Source organism: Mesoplodon mirus (assembly GCF_964341445.2).
Source record: "Mesoplodon mirus genome assembly, chromosome: 3".
Classification (NCBI taxonomy): domain Eukaryota; kingdom Metazoa; phylum Chordata; class Mammalia; order Artiodactyla; family Ziphiidae; genus Mesoplodon; species Mesoplodon mirus.
The window spans coordinates 181594662-181618687 of NC_138978.1; the positions used below are offsets into that span (position 1 = coordinate 181594662).

Below are 24026 nucleotides of genomic sequence, written 5' to 3' on the forward strand. Positions count from 1 at the left end.
GAAGACAAATTAGCTATTATAATAATGAACACAATGATGATGGTCTTTTTGAAGATGACTCACAGCTTAAAGAGTAACTTAGTTTGACATAAAAATCAGTTTTCTTGACAAATTATGTATGAAAACTTTTCTTCAAAGTCTGATTCTCAGCTACTTATTTATCCTGATAGTTAAACAGTAAGCTCTCTACTTATGCACAAAATTTTTATGTTTACATTCACTAAACAATTATCTCCTGAGCATCTATTATGTACTGATTTTGATCATTAAAACTAACCAGGAAAAAGTATGTCTTAAAAAAAAAATTAGGGCTTCCCTGGTGGCGCAGTGGTTTAGAGTCCGCCTGCCGATGCAGGGGACACGGGTTCATGCCCTGCTCCGGGAAGATCCCACATGCCGCAGAGCGGCTGGGCCCGTGAGCCATGGCCGCTGAGCCTGTGCATCCGGAGCCTGTGCTCCGCAACGGGAGAGGCTGCAACAGTGAGAGGCCCACATACCGCAAAAAAAAAAAAAAAAAAAAAAAAAAAAATTATCACCACAAAATTATCTTCAAAAGGACAATTTGAGAGAAATATGTGTCTGCTGTTCTATCGACTTTTAAAAGCATGTTATACAAGAAACATAAAACATGCAAATTGTGAGATGGGTTTTCACTTTAAGATAGCAAAAATCTTAAGCTATTTAAGAATCTTTCTGATTAGGACCTCTATTTACATATTTGAATAAGGAAAAGCTATTCTCTGTAACTAAATAAGAATCCCTAATTTAATAAAATTCACTCAAGAAATATTTCCATCCATTAGCCACTTGTGGAAATTACAAATGTAAGGATATCTGACTGAGGCTGTCCTCAGTCAAGCTAGAATATCCTTCTCCACATCCATCTGTGAGGGTTTCTCCACTACTCCAGTCAATGCCGGTTTTACCTCTTCTAGGAATTATGATCTGTATTGGAGTGACAAGGCTTCTCTGTATTGCTGTCTGTTTTTGTCTCTATTTTTTTTTTTTTTACTTCAAACCTATTTCTCTCCTGAGACTGCAGACTGTAAGTTAATTAATGGCAGTGTTTTATCATATACATATTATTCAGTACAGTGCTTCACACACTGGTGAATGTTCAGTAGAAATACTCAACCGTGTGCTGACTTGTTTAGCTCAGGTGTAATACTTACTTAAAAGGTGATTTATTCCTTGCTGCCACACTTGTTAATAAGGAAGACTGAAACCAACCCCCAAGCTGGTCTTTTCCTTCCAAGTACAAATCTGCTCTTTGGTCAGTACCTCAAAAATAAATATGAAAAAACAGAAATTTAAGTTAATTAAATAGGAAAATGGAAATGAATGTTTATCAAGGTATTAAAATATTAAAAGGAATCATGTTACTTATGTCTTGTGTCATGCTACACCCAACGGCTAGGTTGCATTCACTTGGGCTGTTACCCTCACTGCCAATTTATTAATCAAGATAAAGAAAATAAACCTTGGAGTATGATCTCCCAAACCACAGATAACTAAAATATTATCTAAATTAGGGACTGATTCATATTAACTACCAGTATCAATATTTCCAGTTAAATCGTTTATGAAAATAAACTATTTTTATTAATTCAACAATTATTTGCTGAGTATCCAATAACTTTATATGTTAAGTCATTTCATTCTCATAGTAACTCTAGAAGGTAGATATTGTTATTATCCCCATTTTACTGACGAGGAAAGTGAGACACTGCGAGATTTTATAACTTGCCCAAGGTTATGCAGACAGTAAGCAGTAGACATGGAGTCTAAATGTAGACCATCTGGCCACGGAGTGTATGCACTTAACCAAGATATTAAACAAATTAGGAAAAAATGTCTTATAAAGGGCGAGTTATTAACTTCTAATTTGACAACGACCCAGTCAAAAGATGGGCAAAGCATACAAAAGCCCTATGAGCCAGGGGTTGAGGCACGAGGTTGGTGGCGGGGCAGGGGAGGGATGAGCAGGCAGAGTGCAGAGGATTTTTAGGGCAGTGAAAATACTCCGAATGATACTCTAATGATGGACACAGGTCATTATACATTTGTCCAAAGAGTAAACCCTAATGTAGACTATCTACTTTGGATGATGATGATGTGTCAAGGTAGGTCCATCCATTGTAACACATGTACCACTCTGGTGGGGGACCCTGATAACAGGGAAGACTGCCTGTGTAAGGGCGGAGGGTACAGGGAGATCTCCGCACCTTCCTCTTCATTTTGCTGTGAACCTGAAACTGCTCTTAAAAAATTAAGTCTTGTGAACCTGAAACTGCTCTTAAAAAATTAAGTCTTTAAGAAAAAACATGGCAAAAGAAAAAAAAATGCTGTACAAATAATTTAGCCTCAAATTCGTTAGGACATGTATGTACGCAAGCTTGAGAGCTACTTCAGCATTCAACAAATAACAACAGTTAATTCAAGAGTTAAAAATCCGAAATACGGGACCATTTGGCAAACATCATAAGTAATGATCATTTCAGTCAAAAATCATCAAGGAGGCTTAAATACTAGGTAAAAATCTGGTGAGAAAACAGGATATTTCCACAGTCTTAAAGTATCTCTCTACAAGATACAGTTGACCCTTGAACAACACAGGTTTGAAATATGAGTGCCCACTTACACCCGGAATTTTTTAACTAAATACGTGCTATAGTACTACATGATCTGCCGTTGGCTGAATCCATGGATGTGGAACCACGAATATGGAGGGTTGGTGACCCTACCAACGTTGTTCAAGGGTCAACTGTACGTATAATAACAATTACGATGGGGAGATGGGGGTGGGGGAGGAGTAACTCTGCAAGAGAAAATGGGCAGGCACCACCTTAACCAAGTGATCAAAGTTAAACATCACCAGCAAAGACATCATGTGACTTCTGACATGACGCACTGAAAAGGACACAGTATCACTTCTGTGATATTTCTGCCAAAAATGCACAATCTAAATCCAATCATGAGAACACGTCAAAGAAACCCAAACTGAGGTACTATCTTCTACAAAATAAACCACCTGTACCTTCATGAATGTCAAGTTTATGAAAGACAAGGACAAAATGAAGGGACTAAAGAGATAACTAAATGTCACATGAGATCCTAGATTGGGTCTAGGCCCCTTTTTATTTATTTTTTTCTCTTCCCATATAGGACATTACTGGGTGAAATTGGAGTAAGATCTGTAGATAGATAACAGTATGGAATCAGTGCTAATTTCCTGATTTTGATGTTCATATTGGTTATACAAGAGACTGTCCATGTTTTTAGGAAATACACACTGAAATATTTCGGGATAAAAGAGCATCAAGTCTGCAACTTACCTTTAAATTGTAGAGAAAAAAGTTTGTTTATATATCCATATAGAAAATATATATATAAAGCAAATGTGGCAAAATGTTGACTATGGAAAATCTAGGTGAAGGTATGTACTTCTTTATACTCTTCTGTGACTTTTCAGAATAAAAATGGTTTTCAAAAAAAGGAGCATGAGGTCTTTGGGGAAGATTACTTCCATATTTTAAACCTAAACTCAGAACTCTAAGAAACCTCAGCAATCCCTGTTTATTTGTAAAATGATGGTGATTTGCTCTCATGTCCTAACATTGAGGATTCAGTGTTGTAATCCTTATGTGACAAAGAGTATCTGGGTGAAGGTGGGAGACAAAACTGAAATAATGTAATCAAACGTTAAGTTAGTTAAATTCGACGAACATTATCAAGCACCTAGCAGGCACTGTACTATCTGCCCTCTTGGGGATGATAGCCAATAGGGTAGATTTTCTGTTAAACAAGAAATAACTATGTTGTTATCAGGGTGAAAACACAGATTAGCCTAGTCTATGCAGTTAGGAAAGCCTAGGATAATATACAATGATAAATGCCTATGCAATGAGAACAAAACGTTTAGCCTCAACATCTAGAGTGTCACATCTGTATCCGACCTTCCTTCTTCCTCTACTGATCTGTAACCATTTACACTTTTAAAACACCAGCACTTAAACCTCATCCCACCCAAAATGTTAACGTCCTACTGGAGACCACATTTTGGATGTAGCAATAATTAATGAGAAGATTAATAACAGAACACTAGGGGAAATCCTTCTCTGAAATAAGTGGAAAATGAAATAGCAGGAAGTATTCCCAAGAAATTTTCATTTCTTCAGAAAATACCCACTTCTGGCCTAGTGAAATGACAGTCCATAATCATGAAATCAAACTAAAGTTGTCATCTTGGAGAAATCATTGCTTCCAAGCTTTGATTAACACACCTAAAAAAACAAGGGGTTTAAATAATCTCTAAAATCTTTGCCAGCTCTAAAATTTTTAGTTTTAAGAAAGCTGGCTGTTGCCTAAGGACTTACACTATGCAGAAGAAAAGCAATTTGAAGACTGCACAGTGGCTAGATTCAGACTGCCTGGGTCCAAATCCTGGCTGCGGCGCTTACTACCCATGGGGCCTGAGCATAACCTTTCCATGCTTCCATTTCTTCCTCTCTGAAATGAGGATAACACCAAAATCTATTTACCTTATAAGGTTGTTCTAGAGATTAAAGACGTAATATAACATGCTTAGCACATAGTAAATACTCAGTAAATGTGAACTATTATTAAGATACATCATAAAGGGCACTTGATAGTTGCTGATGGAGAATTAAGAAAGATTCTTCCTGGTATATTTTTTCAGTTTTATATGAAGGGATACTTGCAAAAATGTGATTAGGTATACTAAATTACTTTTAAAATACATGGTCTCTGATTCTGTCCTAGAAACACATGTTGTACCTAATAAAATCAGGCCATTAATAATAGCACAACAAAACAACTAACTCATATTAAGGGTAAAATCTTGGTGTCTTTCTCATTCTCATATATGCTGAATTATTGGAATTGGGTAAGGAGCAAAATATCATTCTGGAAAAGGAAGTGTAACCCTAGAAAATTTCTGCAAACAAGAGCCTGTCAAGATGGTGTATGAAACCAGAAGGAAAAGATGGAAGTGGGAAAGTTTTGGAGTAGCAAAGCACTGAGTAAGAAATGAAAAGATAAAGTTTACAGGAACTTTCAAAATGAGGATGAGAAGTTTAGTCTTGGATGGTAAGTAATACAAACCACAGTCAAACTCAAGTGCTGGTATACTGTAGAATCATTTAACAACCTCATATAATTAATTATTGGGACTATTTTCTGGTCTAGTAAGTTTATTTTTAGTAATGCTTAATTTTTTCTAACAACAAAAAGCACATTCTCACTTTAATAAACTTGTAAAACAGTAAAGTTCAAGAAAATAAAGTCACATATATTCCCAATACCCAGAGATAATCAGTTTATTTCAGCATATTTCCTTCCGCTATTTTGTCTATGCATACCGATATTTACATGAGTAAATATCCTACATCTTTGTATTCTGCACTTTTAAAAATTTAACACACCCTTAAATAATACTTTCCCATGACCATTTAATGTTCAAAAAATGTTCAAAAACATGACTTAATGAAGGCATATCATTCTATCATATGAACGTATGCCATATCACTTTAGCCATTTTTCTACAGATGGACATTGGGTTGTTGGTCAATGTCATTTACTATTTGAAATAACACTGTAATGAATATCTTCACACCTAATTTTTCATCCAGATCTGATTACTTCTATTCTACAGAATAGATTCCTGTCAGTGGAATCACTCAGTCAAAAGACAGAAAACTACTTCAAAGCTTTTGACGCATAATGTGAAAACCCCTTCTGGTAGGTCTGTGCCAATTTACACTTCCACCAGCAGTGTACAAGAGGGAGGAACAGTGCCCGGTTTTTTTTTCTGCCTATTTTTTATCGTTTTTCCTTCCTGCATAGTTTTTTTTTATAATTTTATTATCATTATTTTTTAATGTTTTCTTGGCAGCATGGGGATCTTAGTTCCCCAACCAGGGATCAAACCTGCACCCCTTGCATTGGAAGTGTGGAGTCTTAACCACTGGACCGCCGGGGAAGCCCCTGCATAGATCTTTCAGTGAAAGAAAAATTTAGAACCTTCTTATGGAGACATAGTATTATGTTCGGTGTCGTAAAATTCCAGGAAAAGTAGCAATTAACCATGTGGTAAAAAGTTAGTATTTCTTTACAATAACTTTCGCTCTTATGAAAACTGTAGGAATTCCCTGGTGGCCTAGTAGTTAGGATTCTAGGCTTTCATTCCTGTGACCCGGGTTCAATCCCTAGTCAGGACACTGGGAGCCCGCAAGTCGCCTGCGCAGCCCAAAAAAAAAAGTAAAGATTCACGCTTAGAGGAAACAACTGTTCAATACCTCTAGAATTGTGATTTAGGTATGGTAAAAATTTAAAGAATAAACCAACTACTAAAAAATTACTATCAAAGAGGAATTAGCAAAAAACTGAGTAATCTATAATTTCATTACTAAATTTGTATAATTTTGCTGAATTGATGAATTTTGAGGAAGATTATTATATTGAACTAAGAAGGCAGGTTGTAGAACCAGCACAAACATTTGGTAAAACTACTGTTTAATGTATATACATTTAAAAATAATTTAAACAAAAAATAATTGCTAAAAATAATAATTATTTTTTGAAATTAAGCTATTAGTACTGTATATGTCCTTAAAAGGGTGACTTAAAAAAAACTTATTTGTAAATCTAAGTTTCTGTTTCAAAAAATGATCTCTTTTCTCCACTTCAAGTTATTTATCTGTTAAAAAGAATCAGAAATGATGTAGAATAAATATTTTAAAACACTAATTACTTCACCAGGTGAATGGATAAACTGTGGTACATCCAGACAAGGAAGTATTGTTCAGCACTAAAAAGTAATGAGCTATCAAGCCATGAAAAGACATGGAGGAACCTTGAATACATATTATTAAGTAAAAGAAGCCAAAGTGAAAAGGCTACATCCTGTATGACTCCAACTATACCACATTCTGGAAAAGGCAAAATTATGGAGACAGTAAAAAGATCAGTGGCTGCCAGGGGTTAGTAGGGAACAAGGGATGAAAAGGTGGAGCAGAAGATTTGGGGGGCCATCAAACGATTCTGTGTGATACACGCCATTATACATTTGTCAAAAACCACAGAATGTACATCACCAAGAGTGAACTCTAATGTAAACTGTGGACCCTGGATGATAATGATTTGTCAACGTGGGTCATCGGATGTAACAAATAGACCACTCTGGTGTGGGATGCTGATAATGGGAAGGCTGTGGGGAAGGGGTACAAGGGGTATGGATTCTCTTTACTTTTCTATTTAAAAATTTTTTTTAACATTAATTAGTTTTACTTTATTTTTAAAAATTTTTATTGGAGTATAGCTGCTTTACAATATTGTGTTAGTTTATACTGTACAGCAAAGTGAATCAGCTATACATATATCCCCTCTCTGGATTTCCTTCTCATTTAGGTCACCACAGAGCATTGAGTAGAGCTCCCTGTGCTATACAGTAGGTCCTCATTAGTTACCTATTTTATACATAGTATCAACAGTGTATATATGTCAATCCCAATCTCCCAATTCATCCTACCACCCCCTTTCCCCTTTGGTATCCATAAGTTTGTCGTCTGTGTCTCTATTTCTGCTTTGTAAATAAGCTCGTCTATACAAATTTTTTCAAAAAAATAAAGCTATTTTTTAAAAAGTTTAAATATTAATTACTTTTAAATCAGTGCAATAATTAATGTCTTTGGTAAACATTTAAGGAATGTTTTAGAAATATGGATATGACTTATTACTTACGTATAATTCACTTTAAATGCCATTCCCTTTCAGAAAGTGTTCAAGTTTCAGTTTCTTAAGTTTTACTGTCCTTGAACTCACTCACAGTGAAACTCACAAAGAACTCACCAGGTACTTGACCTGGTGTGAAAACAGAAGCCAAATCTCTTTCACTGCCATAAAATCTGTCACCAAAAAGTAAAACTAGATATGTATGCTATGTAATCACCAAATTCAACTCGTTAAACATTAGTAGATACTGATGAAGACTGGTATCTAAAATTAAGCTCAAAATCAAGCTGATTTTACTTTGCAATAATACACTCTCAAGGAAACATGCAGACATTGAATCATTTCATATTAGACTTGATACAAGCCATCTGAGAATGAAAAGTACAATAAGCCTTCCCAGGAAAGTAGGTGACTGCTCATTTTGTTTTGTTTTTTAAAGGAAAATCACCTTTGCTTTATGGTTTTTTGAACTATGAATTCACCTAGTATCTGGACTCCTTCCCACCTCATTCTTTCTGCCTATCTTTTGAAATTTTTTATCATGAAAGAAGAAAAGGGAGGAAAACAGGATGAAATATAAATCAATTAATCTAAGTTGCTGATCAATCTCCTAAGATTTTTCTTATTTTATTCTTTACTTTTTTTTTGAGGAAGAGGAATATAAAATCTCAGTGAAAAAGTAGAAACTACAGTCTAAAATTGGCTTTGTGGGAATTCCCTGGTGCGCCAGTGGTTAGGACTCAGCACTTCCACTGCCGGGGGCCCAGGGTCAATCCCTGGTCGGGGAACTAAGAACCCACAAGCCGCACAGCGCGGCCAAAATAAAATAAAATAAAATAGGGTTTATGTATTATCTGTGAAGATAGTTTACATATGCTCTGGCACCCTCCTATGCATGCAGCACACATGTTTAAATGGCAAAATGATTTTCTTTCTTTGAATTAATTAGCTATATATGACATGGAAGGAAAAAATGATTTACGGATTAGGTGCATTTTTACCACTAATTTCGTTTGATAAACTACTTCTGTCACTGTCAGATACCTGGTTAAGAACAAACTTGAAATAGTATGACTAAACTCTATCTGTACCACCGACAGCAGCACAGATAGGTTTTAATGACAATTTTCACACAGTTTAACAGTCAATGGCTCCAGGTGTAATTTGCACTTGCCGCACTTGGTAACATAAAACCACTTTAGAAATTGAAAAGCAGCAATGCCAGTAGCAGCAATCCTCACCAAGGCTGAGGCAGCTAATGAGCTTTGAAATACACTTTACAAGCACTATCTCACATATGGCATATTTATTCTATTCTGGAATTCAGGATGCTGCCCCAAATGTGGCAGGAGGTAACTCTTTTTCCTGTTTATAACATAACACTATTTAACCTACCTACCTACCTTCTGTAGTGTTATCTGCTGACATTTTCAATATAATTTAGGAAAACAAAGTACCTAAACTGGCAATATTTTCTCTTGAGTACGGTGGGAGAAACATATGAAATAATAATTCTGAAAATTACTGCATACAATAAAAATTATATTAATATGTTAACATATTAGATCATTATGAATTTTTATGTACAGTTTAGCTATAATACAGAGTAAGCATGAATTTCTGTGTATTTTGCTTTTCAAATTTCCTACGCTGAAAGAAAGGCCCAATTAGAGCATTCCTAGCCATTTACCTGCTAGGGATCATATTGCTGTCCTCTCAGGAATGAGGCCTACTACCAGAAGTACAGCCCAGGTAAAACTTGACCACGATCCCTCTTCGTCCCTTTAACAATGGTAAGCTGAACAGGCAAGCTGTTTTCCCACATTCCTTTGCTCCAGAAAGCAAACAGGATCTCCTGGGTAAAAGCCAGCACGCAGCAGCAATGTGAGGACCTATCTGATGCAGCATTGCTTCCCTGGCACGTCATCCTGGTCTTTAACCTCACAGTGCGGAGCAGCTCTATTTCAGTTCACTTCTAGCTTCTCACTGAGTATCCTTGAAGGTATCTTCTCACATCTAAACACGTCCTCCGTGTGCCTGCTCCTATCCCTTCTAATTCCTGCCCAATCTCGCCTCCCTTTTTATGCACGGAGTCAAAAGCCTCCCCTAACTGTGAGGAAGTAGAAATTAGTCAGCTGTCTGCATAGACAGGGGTAAAGCTGTGAGAAGGTAATAGAGTACAGACGAACGAGAACCGGAAAGCAGGGTAACCGACTTCTAGCCTGACACTAAGCTATGTAACCATCACCTAATTGGACCCTACTCCAATCTCATCTCCTCTTCTGAAAAATGATTGGGTCAGGCTATTTCAGTGATTTCCAAACTTTGTTTTACAGAACTGAGTGCCTTGGGGTCAAGGAGAATGAGCTGACAGAGAGGAGGAAGAAAATTCCCATTTTTATTATCTTATGTATTGTGGTTCTACATAAAAATTTCAATTGGAAAAAAAAAGTTTAGAAAGCATTGGACTAAATGATTTTTAATCATTTTTAAAAAATGATTAAAAGATCCAATAGCTCTTCCAAATTATATTATAAAATTATATTATAAATTATATTCTTCTAAAATTATATTATAGCAGATATCCTTCCAAATAAAGCACAGAAAAGAGTTTTGATTATAGATTCCTTCGGATAGCATTTATTTATTTTCAAAACTGCTTGATTGGTATTGAATCTACTATTTTAAATTACCTGGAAGAACATAAGACCATGAAGTTCCACTGTCAAACCAGATGTCCAAAATATCCTGACCAGGCACATACTCCAAAGCATCAGGACCACCAACCTAGTAAGATAATGTAAAAACATTTTAATTACACAGCCATCACAACATTTACAATTAATACCCAGAAAGGTCTTAAGAAAATGAAATACTTACAACCATTAAATTCACATTCTAAAATGAAATTCAGACATTTTTAAGTATTTTGCAATTAGGTACAACTGCTTCATTTGCATGTAAAAGTGATTGTGGCCACTTAACTACACATTTACTAATGGAAATATAAACTTTTTATTTCTTGAAATAATCTTCCAATTTGGATTTTTCAATATGTGATGCCATAGTTAACTCGAATTCATGTCCTACAAAGTCCTGATACACCAGCGTTAGGCACTGTTTTCTCACAGTCACAAGTGCCTCTCTCTGCTCAGCCAACAAACCAGTTAAAATCAATCTTGGCCCTCAGTGAGACAGCAAATATCCCTCACACTCTACTGCTGCACTATATACCCAGCTTCTCTAGCTAAATAAAAATGTCTGCTCTCAAACTGCACCAGCTCCTCATTTACAATGAATCAACTCATGAACTTGACATGAGAACATAACTACTTTTTAACTCCCAGGGAATCTCGTGTTGTCATTAAATCGTGCAATTCCTAACATAGGCTGTTAAATACGAATAGAAATTTACCTGAGATAAGACTTCTTTTGGAAGAAGTTGCTCCGGGGGAAGAGTCCACCAGATATCACTGCCGTGTTCTTCCACTAGTTTAGTAATATGCTCAATAGTTTGGCTATTTTAGGGGGAACAAAGTACAATTGTTCACTTAATTATTGTGATTAAATTTAAGAAACAGTAGTATTTTTTCCCTATCTGCAGGATATTTATCTCAATATGCAGGGTATCTTTTCCTATCTTTTCCCCCAAATTTAGTGGTATTATCTTCAGTTACTTGCTTACTTAGTTCCTGCTGTCATCTTAAATTCAATAAAATAAAATAAAATTGATCATATGGAGCCCTTAAAAGAAAAAAAAAAAAGACTTCTCCTGATATCCCTATTTCAGTTACTGATTTCCCTGTTGCTATCAATGTATTTTCTATCCAAGTACCTATATTCAAAACCTGCTAATTATCTACCTCCTCCAATTTCTGCTCAAATTAAGCCAACACATTCTGTCAGTTTCTACCTTGAAATATTACTCAAATTTATTCTTTGAGTAAATAAAAGAATATTAGTCCAACCTCACTGCGTCAATACTAGATTGATGCAATGGTCTGACTTTTCCCCTATGCTCATTCTTCTACATGACACATGAAATTTAATTTATATGACACATCTCTGAGAGAGCTGCATTCCTAAAACTGCTTTTATCACACCAATCCCCTCTCAAAGACTTGCAGTGCCCAGTCACTGCTTACAGGACTGAGTCCAAATACATCTGCGTAAGAGGCAATACTGTACCAGAGCACAGATTTTGATATCTGATATTTGATAACAGATATCCAGGCTTATATCTTGACTCTGCTACTTTTTATATATATGACCACACACAAGTACTAAAACTTCTCTAAGTCTTGGTTGTCCCTTCTGTTAAGAATACTACTACAATTTTTGTTCAAAAAATATTTGAGTACCTCCAATGTTTTGGACGCTGTTCTAGGCATTGAAGATACAGCAGTTAACAAGGCAGATAAGATTCCCACTGTAGTGGAACTTGCATTTTAATGATCCTAGATACTTTTGTCAGAATGACTGCAAACTAAATGAGATGATCCAGTAAAATTTAACACATGCCTAACACACAACAGAAAGCCAATAAATGCACATCATATGAGTACTGAAATTGATCATTATCTTTGGGAAGATAAAATACACAGTTATAAATTATCTGAAAATTAAACTCAGGGAAAATCTTATACTAAATTTTCTCACAGGAATAATATACTTTTAAGTTATTATCACAGCGTTATTGACATTACAACTTCCTCTAGTTGCTTTCCACTGAAGTCACAGAATATATTGGTCAAGAACATGGACCCCATGTGGAGAGAAGGGAACCCTCCTACATTGTTGATGGGAATGTAAATTGGTGCAGCTACTATGGAAAACAGTTTGGAGGTTCCTCAAAAAACTAAAAGTAGAGTTGCTATATGATCCTGTAATCTACTACTGGGCATATATCCACAGAAAACTATAATTCGAAAAGTGACAGATGAATGGATAAAGAAGATGTGGTACATATACCAATGGAATATTACTCAGCCATAAAAAAGAACAAAATAATGCCATTTGCAGCAACATGGATGGACCTAGAGATTATCATACTAAGTGAAGTAAGTCAGAGAAAGGCTAATACCACATGATACCACTTATATGTGGAACCTAAAATATGACACAAATGAATTTACCTATGAAACAGAAACACACTCATAGAGAACAGACTTGTGGTTGCCAAAGGGGAGAGGGGGGATGGATTAGGAGTTTGGGATTAGCAGGTGCAAACTATTACATATAGAATGGATAATAACCAACAAGGTCCTACTGTATAGCACAGGGAACTATATTCAATACCCTGTGATAAACCATAATGGAAAAGAATATGAAAAAGAATTCAGTGTGATACACTGAATCACTCTGCTGTTCAGGAGAAATTAACACAACATTGTAAATCAACTATATTTCAATAAAATAAATTAAAAAAAAAAAACATGGACCCCAGAGCCAGACAGCTTTCATTTAATTCCTGGCTCTATAACTTACTAGCTATGTGACCCTAGGCAAAGCACTCAACGTTTCTGTACCTTGGTTTGTAAAAATGCATATAATACCAGTATCATTAATAGAGCTATTATGGATATGAATTGACCTTATATGTAAAATGCCTAGAACAGTGTCTGGCACATATTAATAGGTATTATATAAGCATTAGCTATTATTTAAACTGATTCTTTTGGGGTTTTTTTGGCCTTGCTGCGCAGCATGTAGGATCTTAGTTCCCCGACCAGAGATCAAATCTGTGTGCCCTGCATTGGGAGCACAGAATCTTAACCACTGGACTGCCAGGGAAGTCCCATAAACTGATTCTTTGAAGTCAGGAAACTTAAAACAGTTAATTTTGTTAACCAGCTACCAAAACACATATCCATATTAATATTTAAAGTACGTATACTAAAGCCAACTTTTCAATTATCCTCTTTTCTACCACACTCCATTAATGCAAGTAACTAAAAATGTAGGTCTATGAGAGTCGATGGAAATGGAAGAGGAGAGGATAGGAAAAAGTTCTAAGTTCTTAATCTGGATCTGCTTCTTATTAATCATGACTGAACCTCTCTGGGTCTGATAATTCAGATAAAATGAAGTGTTTATGAAAAATTGCTGTGGGAAGCAAAAATCAAATGGGCATTATAAATTAAATATGCTCTACAAACTGATATCCAAGATACCGAAGTTGATTATACTACGAAGGACAGAATGAACAAGTATAATGCTACCACACCTATTCTGAAGAAATTATGAAGAATAAGAATGTTTAAATGGGCACAAGTCCATATTTCTAATACAGTCACACATTTCAGATGGACTTTAACAATAAAGATAAACTTTTGTGACATGAGACCATAAAAACTTTGTGCGATAACAACCTAGTTATATGACAATATTTAGTTACATATTACTATTTTAATAGTTTGCACAGAACATTTTATCAGTTAAGAAAATATGAATATACTATAATAGAAAATCTGAATAAACCTAATGCTATTACTCTTAGAACTAAAAAAAAGAGAGATACTAGCAAAGCACATTTACACACATATATCATACCAATTATGAAATTTTCATTAAAAAAAGATTCTAAATATGAGTGTCATTTTCATTTTGCCCTTTTTTTTGGCCGCTTCATGCGGCATGTGGGATCTTAGTACCCTGACCAGGGACTGAACCCATGCCCCCTGCATTGGAAGCTCAGAGTCTTAACCACTGGACTGCCAGGGAAGTTCCCTCATTCTGCCTTTCTATCTTTACAATGTTATCATTAGATTGTAATTTTCAGTAAACAGTAAAATAAACCAGTGAAGCACCTTTAAATGTGTTGGAAATAAACAGATAAAAAAAAATACAAACATAAAGGAAAATCATTCAAATTTCATATTAATTTAGAAAATAAGGTAGAGATGTTAGGATTAATATTATTATTAATCAAAATAAAAGCATTTATGTGTATACCACAAATTATATATACACATTTATGTGTATACTTTTAAAAGGACTTTACAAGCACTCTCTAATTGGATTCATAGTAAAACATATTTATAGCTAAACTGACAGATAAACTGTTCTGTGCCTTGGGGTTCCTTAAATCATGAGCCTAATAAGCAAGTAACACAATTAAAAGCCAGGCCTCGAAACTGTCTCTCCTAAATCATGGCTCGATTCTGCGTTTACTTCTCCATTCAGCCTTTCTAACTCATTTATGAAGACAAACACTGTATCTGTGAACTCACACTCCCCTTCTCTGGGGTTTGCTAAGCAAAGGCAAAAAGACTCTTACTACCCTTGTGTAATGAAAGCGTGAACCAGAGACCAAGTCAGGGTGGCAGGGAGTCTCAGGAGATTAGTGTGCTGACAGAGAGGGCACCAAGTCCAAAGAGCAGAGGCTATCTGCGACTTATTAGATACTGACAGGAATACATCATGTTTTTTTCCTGAGCTTCAGTTTCTATGAACATTCGGAAAAGCTGGGAGAAGAAAGGCTATGTGAAAAATTTTATTCTTAAAAAAGTCCTAAAACTGTAGTCAGTAACCGTAACAACTGTAGATGATACTTACATATCCCTTTCAGAACGCCTGATTCAACTCTAACGAAACTAAGTTCTTTTTTATATCGCTAAATAGCAGAAAAATTCAATGAAGTTTCAGAATTATACTTTAAGTATTACTTAACTATATTCAAGTATCTTAGAGAGTCTGTAACTAAAAATACCCAACAGCAAAGAAAGATTCCAATTTTGCAGCTGGCATGCTATTAAGGCAACTATAAAATGCTACCAAGTTTAGTCAACCAGCTCTAGTCTAACTAAAGTTGAAGTTTTAATTGCTACATTTTCTTATAAAGATATAGGTTGTTCACTTAGATATACAATATAATATTTCAATATGAGAAGAAATTTAATCTTGTATTATATAAACCTTATTTGCAAATATACTTTTTAACTGATAAAGGTCTCTTATTTCTGTGAGGAGGAAAGTTTTGTTTTGTTTTTTTTAGTTTACCTAATAATACTTACTAAAAATTGCACAACCATACAATGTTATCTACACCAATGAAAACAATCCTGTAGTAGCTTTTAAAAACCTAGTTTCAAAAAGGCTGTCATAAATAAAACTACATACTACTAAAAATATGACTCATTATTTTTGTGTCCCTTCTGACATGTACAGATGAATTTGGACCCCCCAAAAATGTTTTTTCCAGTGTATCGAAAAGAAATATGGAACATTTTAAAGAGGGGAGAGAAGCAGCTCTGCTTCATTAATAGACCAATTCCTACTAATACTTAGAGCAAGACTTGCTTCCTTTCTATCATGAAATATAAAAATATGATGTACTAAATGTACTTTAATGGGCATTATCTTCTGTAACTTAATTCTATTTTGAGATCTTAGACAACTATATTACTTAAGTTTTTAAAAACAGGAAAATAAAGACAACTCTGAGTTAGAGTATAAAAACTGAATAAAATTTATGACAAATAAGAATGCAGATTTCAAAGACAAAAACATTCTCACAATCCAAACAAATCAAAATTTAAGTGCACAGAATTGGTATCACTAACTGAAAACTTTCTTCTGACTTATACCCTGGTGGTCTGAGTGATCCTAAAAATATTGTGGCAGAGTTTTAAAAACAAAATTTGCAATAAAAATAAACAAACACATATAACCTCCAAACTTGAGGTAACTATAGTAGCTTGCAAAATAAAGATAAATTTAACATTCAAACAAAATCTGAAAGGATAATATCGATAAAAAACACAAGTAAATGCTGCACAAGTGCTCAAAAGATACTCATTATAGCACTAGCAAAAACTCAGAAACAGCCAAATGTCAGGATGGGCTACATTTATTTGATTTTCATACACAAGGAACTAGGCAACCATTAAGAGCTAAGCTACCATTTTTAATGGCTACCTATTCAATCTTCCAGAATTGACTTTAATTATTTCTTCTTTTTCATATCATTACGTTTCTTTATAAACAATTGTATTAGACATCCTTACAGATATATATATATATATATATATATATATATATATATATATATATATATATCTTTGTACAAGAGATGTTAGTCCTTTAGTTTCCTTCGGATAAATACTTAAAAGTGTAATTTTTTATTACAGAACTGAGATGGTGATTTTAAAAGTTTTAAGACAATTTTATGGGCACTTCTAGTGATATTAAATATTCTTCCAAAAAACACAAGTAGTCAAAATTTGTCTTTTGAAATGTAAGAATTCCCCTCTTTGTTAATAATACCCTATACTTAACACAAACACACAGTTAACTTATAACCTAAAGATCGTATAAATTAGTCGATAAAAGTGGGTGAAACCACTTATCACTAAATAATCTCTATGCTTCCATCTTAATGCTGTATTTCATAAAGCAGTTAGTCCATCATAAAACTTTGTACTTTACACAACAGCCTTATCTAAACACACGCATTGTGTGTCCCTTCTTAGGTTTCAATCCATGAAAATCCGCTAGGTAGTACCAGCCACTATAACACCAACCAATCATTCTAAACTTCGCTATCAACTGGGCTGAAGCTTATTTAACGTGTTACCGGAAATTAAACAGCATTAAGATTGCTAGGTAATGAACAAACTGTTGCTGTCATTTCATTTTCCTGTATTTTGTCTTTATAAAAGCAAAAATATTAAGGACTATAATATACTTTTCTTCTGCAAGTTACTGGAATAAGAATGAGGTAAGAGGCTAAATGTTTCATATTTATTTACTAAGTTTAATTCTAGAACACAATGAAATTTGGGGGAGCTCTATTTTTAATTTAATTCTATACTTATGTTTTGAAGATGACAAGAAACAATTTTGGAGAAATTTTTATTTGATGAACATTATCAAACTTTTTCACCAAAAAGTCATTATTATTAACATGAGCAAAAATTTGAGGTAGCCAAAGCTAACACCCAAACTTGAAATTCCTTGCCTGCTTCTAGTGAATTTCTCACAATTTCCAGAATTCGGGGGCTAAGTTTCCTAAATGCATGTTAACTATTGCATTAATACTCTTAAATTGATTAAATGGTCTGAAATGAAAGAAATTTAACTAACAATCTCTTTTCCTTCCTAGGTGGCAAATGTTTCTACATTTTATCTTTTCTATGCTAAAAGTATTTGTCTCTATTAATTAGTAATAGATTTCCACCTAAATTATAAAGGCATTATATTATAGATTAAGAAAAATGATCAATGATGTTAAAGTCAAAAATGGAATTATTTCTTGAGAAGATACAAATATAAAGTGCAAATGAGAACATTAATTCAAATCGAAATTAAACATCAGAGTTTCAAATCTACCAATCTCTCAGCTTATTCAGAACATGAATAAATCAAGATTTTCTTCTGTGAAACTAGTATCCTTAAGAGAGAATTTATAGACTTTCATCAAGAAAAGCAGAAGGGGGCTTCCCTGGTGGCGCAGTGGTTGAGAGTCCGCCTGCCGATGCAGGGGACATGGGTTCGTGCCTCGGTCCGGGAGGATCCCACATGCCGCGGAGCAGCTGGGCCCGTGAGCCGCGGCCGCTGAGCCTGTGCGTCCGGAGACTATGCTCCGCAACGGGAGAGGCCACAACAGTGAGAGGCCCACATACCACAAAAAAAAAAAAAAAAAAAAAAAAAAAAAAAAAAAAAAGAAAGAAAAGCAGAAGGAACCTTCTGATCTGCTTAATGGGGTCATCAACTGTAACAGCAACTCCATGTGGACTGTGCACCAATTTCCAGTGGAGATGCTGTTACTTTTGATGGCTACCAACTCACTTCAATGTAGAGAGCGTATTCAAGAAGGACAAAAAAAATTATGGTCACTTGATTCTCATTTGATTAAGGAAGAAAAAAAAGACAGCCTTTCATGCAGTCTTTAAAAATTGACAAGTAATTAAGAATTAACATCCATTTTTAAAAATTAACTGTTATGTCACTTAAAGGACCAAAAATGGAAGAGGATTAGAGACATTATTCAGAAATGGTGTACAGGAAAATGACCTATGAATTGACAGACAGTATGGTTGTTTGTCTGTCATTTCTGTAGGCCAATATTCTGTATATCTCTGCGACTTCAGAATCAGAAATCAACTACACCATGCAAGCAACACAACGGCAGAAGAACAGAAAAGAATCTGTTACATACCATGTAAATGTATTGACTGTAAATAAAATATAAATGATACCTAAAGAAAATCTGCTTGTGTTTTTCTGACAAAGCTCACATTTATTTCACCTAGGTCACTGACCAATCAATCTATGTACTGTTTTATTGTAGTGATTAAATAATGGTCAAATAAACCAGCTTGCTCTACTTACTAATACGTACATTGGTCCACTTGAATGACTTCAAGGAAACACCCTAAAAATCCTGCTCTCTAAATATGGAAAAGAATGAGGAACAATGGCCGTGTCTTATAAAGGTTTCCTTAAAAGAAAACTCTTCAGTGTGGAATTTTAAGCAATTCTTGTGTAAACTTATCTCAACTTTAATTCTTAGTAGGGGAAATAAAATATTAGTTTTTATGTGATCAAGCTCTAAATTTTAAGAACAACATATGCAACAGTATTTAGGCCAAAGAGTCTTAGCTCCAAGTTGTAATAATATTGCAATAGCCTTAAAATCACTTCCTGGTCTCTAACCTCTACTTTCTTTTCCTAAAACATACCGTGACTCTTCATGCCTACTTAAAAGTTTAAATTCCTTAGCCTGGTATTCAAGACTCACTTCAATTTGCCCCAGTCAATCTTTCTTAGGTGTTTACCTTTCTGTTCCCCTCACACAGCCTGCAGCTCCATTATGGTTCCTGCATACATGCTATATTTTCCCCACTCTGGGTCCTCAGCTCCTAATCCCACTACTTTCCCTCATTTCCTACCTAATCCTCCAGGCCCTACTCAAATGCCATATCCTTTAAAACTGAAGCAAATGAGCTGTTTTAGGGTTCAATATTTGTTCAAGGCAGAGCCTTTAGTTCTTCCCTCTGAATCATGTTGCCATAAGGTGTCAGATTACCCATGAAGCAGTGATACAAGGAACATTTCAAAGTGAAAAGGAACCTTCACACCAAGGATACTAAGAACTACCTAATATTGGCTAAAGGTAATTAAAAACAACAACAACACTGTAGTCAACAATTAAAAAAACCCCTAAAATGCATATATTCACAAAAGTACCACCTAAAGAAATACTAATAATGTTGACAATGAAAAGCAGAACCTTTTTACAAAAATGATGATGAACCCCAAGGTAGGACATTCAACGCTGTCATCTCTCCATTACTTGAATTCTCCATTACTTGCTGGCCTCCATGCCCTCAAAACCCTCACTGAATCCTCAACTGACGAAATGTGAAAATACTTACCAAAACGCAAACTCTTTGCTCATGTTCTAGAATAACTTAGTAAAACATTCAAAACAAAATTACTCCAAAAAATGATAACCCAGGATGTATTCACAAAAGAAATGATTAATATTCCTCTTTCCACATCTGTTAATAACAGCAACAATCCTGAGAGCCACCTTAATTTACTAGAAGATAAACTAGCTAGATTATCACCTCATCAAGAGCAGGGACCGTGACAGTCTTGTTTACTGCCTCAAAAAAGGGTCTAGTATATGATTAGGGAAAACAATCTTCTTTTTACTGTATAAGCTTTTCTACTCTGAATTGTTCACTAGGTTCACGTATTATCTTTCCAAATTAAAAAAAAAATTAAGGAAAAGAGAAATAACTAGGAATGTAATCATCACTAGAGTTAATTATGTGCATTCAACTATATTATAGTTTCTTAAATTTTAAATTACCTATACAATGACCTAATGCCCTTTCTACTCAGAGGGAGAGTAGACTCAGAGTGAAAGACTGACACTAATTCCTGAAGAAAAATCACATACTGGGCTCCACCACTCAACACTGCTTATCTCTGGGCTCCTGACACCTTACCCCAGCACAGGGCACAGTCAGGGATAATGAATTCTCATAGGAAAATATTCACAGTCTTTGCTTCTACGTATCAATACTGAAAAAATAATCTAGTGTTTGCTAAAATTTCATCCATCTGAAAGGATCTTTCTGAAATTTATATTTTACTCCCCTCAAAAAAGATAGCTATTTTCGAATATTTTATTTAACATATATCAAGAGTTTTCAATAGTCCACTATTTTTCCGTTTTTGAAGAAAATACAACTCACTTTAAAATGTTAAAAATTTTAGAAAGAGTTCTACCTGTTGATCAAGAATTCATCTTTTGTCTTATGATGAAACACAGGAATTGGAACACCCCAAACTCTTTGCCTTGATATACACCAATATGGCCGCCTGTCCATCATTTCAACCATGGCATTCAGTGCTGATCCAGGAATAAATTTCACTTTTTTTAACAATTCCTGCAATTGATTCACAAATCAAGTCCAGTGAGAGAAAGCAGAACAAATTTTCTAGAACTGCCACTATTTATCCTAATACAGTTCTTTATTTTAGAGGTTTATAGTCATTTACGTGCCCCCTCCCCCGACCAAAAAGAAACTAATCTAAAAAAACCATAGATTTCAGAGCAAATGAGACAATGTTAAAATAGGATCACAAGTGATCTAATAAATAACATCCAGAGCAGACTTCACCTTTGGAGGATGTGACAAGAAATTTTATACTAATTTCCAGGCACCCTAGATCAAAACTGGTAATAACAGGTTTAGTAGAAGTATTATACTTTATTAAACTACAGTTAAAATCAATTCAAACTTGATTTCAATAATTCTTTTTTAAATGTTTAAGAAATAAGCTACTATCTTAGGTGTACAAACAAGGAATGCAATATAACCTAATTTTACATAGTATGGTTTACAACATAGAAAACACTTTCTCAAAATGAGTTACTTCCTATTTACTGGCTGTCTCTCAAGAACTCTCCTTCCTTCCACCTCCCGCCCAAAAAAGTTGTAAACTACTAGCATTTGCTTTCATTTGTTAATTACCAAGAAAAGAATTGTATAGCAAAAATGTTTAAAAATATCCGTAAGTGAAAATATAACTTCATTTTAAAAAGTCTCAAAGAAAGTCTCTCTACCCATCAATAAAAGCATTTTTACATTTTTAGAGCATGTCTAAACAGTTTCCTCGTTTACCTGAACCACCAGAAATCCCCTCCCCCAAAGCCCTTTGTAGTACCACCTACTGGTAGAATGGCAACATTCGCAATTTATTTTGATTAAAAATTGAAACGTGATACTGACTTGATATTTGATTTTGTTAAGGAATAACTATTATTTTTTAAGGTGGTAAAAATGGCATTAAAATTATGTTTTAATTTTAAATGTCAGATATACATGATGAAATATTTATGGAAAACATAATGCCTAAAAGTTGCTTTAAAATACTCCAATGGGTAGGAAGTGTAGATAATGGATAGGGATGCAGATAAAAATAAAATTGGCAAAAAGGTGATTATTGTTGAAGTTGGGTGATGGAGACATGGCAGTACATTATTCTTTCTATTTCTGCGAGGAACAACTGAAAATTTTCTATAAAGAAGTTTAAAAAAAATTTTGGCTTCAGCGTATTGCATAAGCATCAGACTCAGATGTTCTGCAACAAAAATCCGTGCAGAGCTGAAAGTTACAAATTATAACATTTACAGGTAAGAAAAACAGCCTTCACAGAAATGTAAAAAGCAGAACAAAACAAAGAAACGGTCCATAGCACAGTTATCCACTCTACATGAATGTAGAAAGTGTAAACTGCTTGCATAGCTTTGGCATGGACCCCAAATTGCCAGGTCAACAAATGAACCAACTAATAATTGCAATGTTACATGCAAGCTGTAAAGCAAAATATCTGTATACTCAGCCTGGTTACCAAATATATATTTGAGCTCTTTCATTTAATAGAATCAAGTTGTTCACGAGATACACACATACAGATAGATACATACATGTATTGAATGAAAGAGCTCAAATATATATTAATATTTAAAATGCCAGTTATAAAATATTTGTTAACTCAAAAGAAATAGCTTTTCAAATGAACTTCAATTTCAATTTTAAGGAAGCAAAGAGTTTTAAAAGAGTTTTGCTGAATGCCTATTATGTGCCAGACACTGTTCTGGGAACTTTTATTCACTTATCTTGTGAGGTAGGCATTATTATCACTTTTATATAGATGAGGAAACTGAGGTTCTGAGAGGTTAAACAATTTGCTGAACTCAAGTCCTAATTCTATGCTATTTTCACTACACTGGGTAGGAAATTAGAGCAAGTTAAACTCTTTAAGCATGATTTCCCACATGTGTATAATGAAGGGATGGAAACCCAAGGTCCTTCCAGATCTAAAATTCTACAAGTTTATATGAAACCAAATAATAATAGCATTAATCCCTTCTACTCCCAAAACCCTACCCCAACCTCACATGTAAACCTTTCGTACTGAGGGAATGATAAACCCAGCCCTTAGGGTAGGATGCCTTTTATACCTTGGCTGTAGTCTTAATATCCGTGATATTTACAAACCACTGCTTGCTGGCACGAATAACTACTGGTTTCTTAGTCCTCCAGTCATAGGGATAGCTGTGTACCAATTGTTCCTCTTTCAACAAATTCTTTGCAGCCTGAAGCATCTTTATAACTTAAAAAACAATAACAATTTACATTATACACAATTAAAAAACACTATGAAAATCCTAATAACTCTCTAAACTCCCAGGGAGTACTAAATCTGGGCCAACAGGTGACAGGAAGAGTAGCCATCTACCAGGTAGCAAAGGCATAATCTGGGAATCTCTGGGCAAAAAAAGCAGAAACTGTAAAACCTTAATCAGAATCCAAATTATGCCATTCCCATGGCTCTTCTTTTCAAAGATGACAGAATACATCTAGAATTCTCCATCTCAAATTCAGAGTCACAATCTTTCATACTATGAATCTTAAAATGGTCTCCAGGTAATCCAGAAGAAACCAGGTATACTGGGTTGAATTCTGTCCCCCAAAGTCCTGGCCCTTAGTATCCTAGTACTCGTGAATGTGACCTCATTTGGAAATAGGATCTTTGTAGATGTAATCTGCAATTAAGATGAGGTCACACTGGATTAGAGTGGGCCTTAATTCCAATGCCCGGTGTCCTTCTAAGAAGAAAGGATACACAGAGACACACAGAGCAAAGAAGAACATGTTACAATAGAGGCAGACTGGAGTGATACAGCTATAAACCAAAGAATGCCAAGCATTACCAGGAGCCACCAGAAGCTAGGAAGAGGCAAACAT

General features: G+C 34.8%; 1 protein-coding gene across 1 annotated transcript in view; it reads right to left on the bottom strand.

Annotated features, from left to right (window-relative positions):
- IARS2 (isoleucyl-tRNA synthetase 2, mitochondrial) overlaps positions 1–24026 on the bottom strand; it is a 79102-nt gene that overhangs the window by 9257 nt on the left and 45819 nt on the right. Inside the window, exons 11-15 of the mRNA XM_082612081.1 lie at positions 23240–23391; positions 20998–21158; positions 11168–11270; positions 10446–10539; positions 1173–1281 (exon numbers count right to left, since the gene is read on the bottom strand). Coding sequence (XP_082468207.1) covers positions 1173–1281; positions 10446–10539; positions 11168–11270; positions 20998–21158; positions 23240–23391 — 619 coding nt within the window. The remainder of the gene's footprint in view (positions 1–1172; positions 1282–10445; positions 10540–11167; positions 11271–20997; positions 21159–23239; positions 23392–24026) is intronic.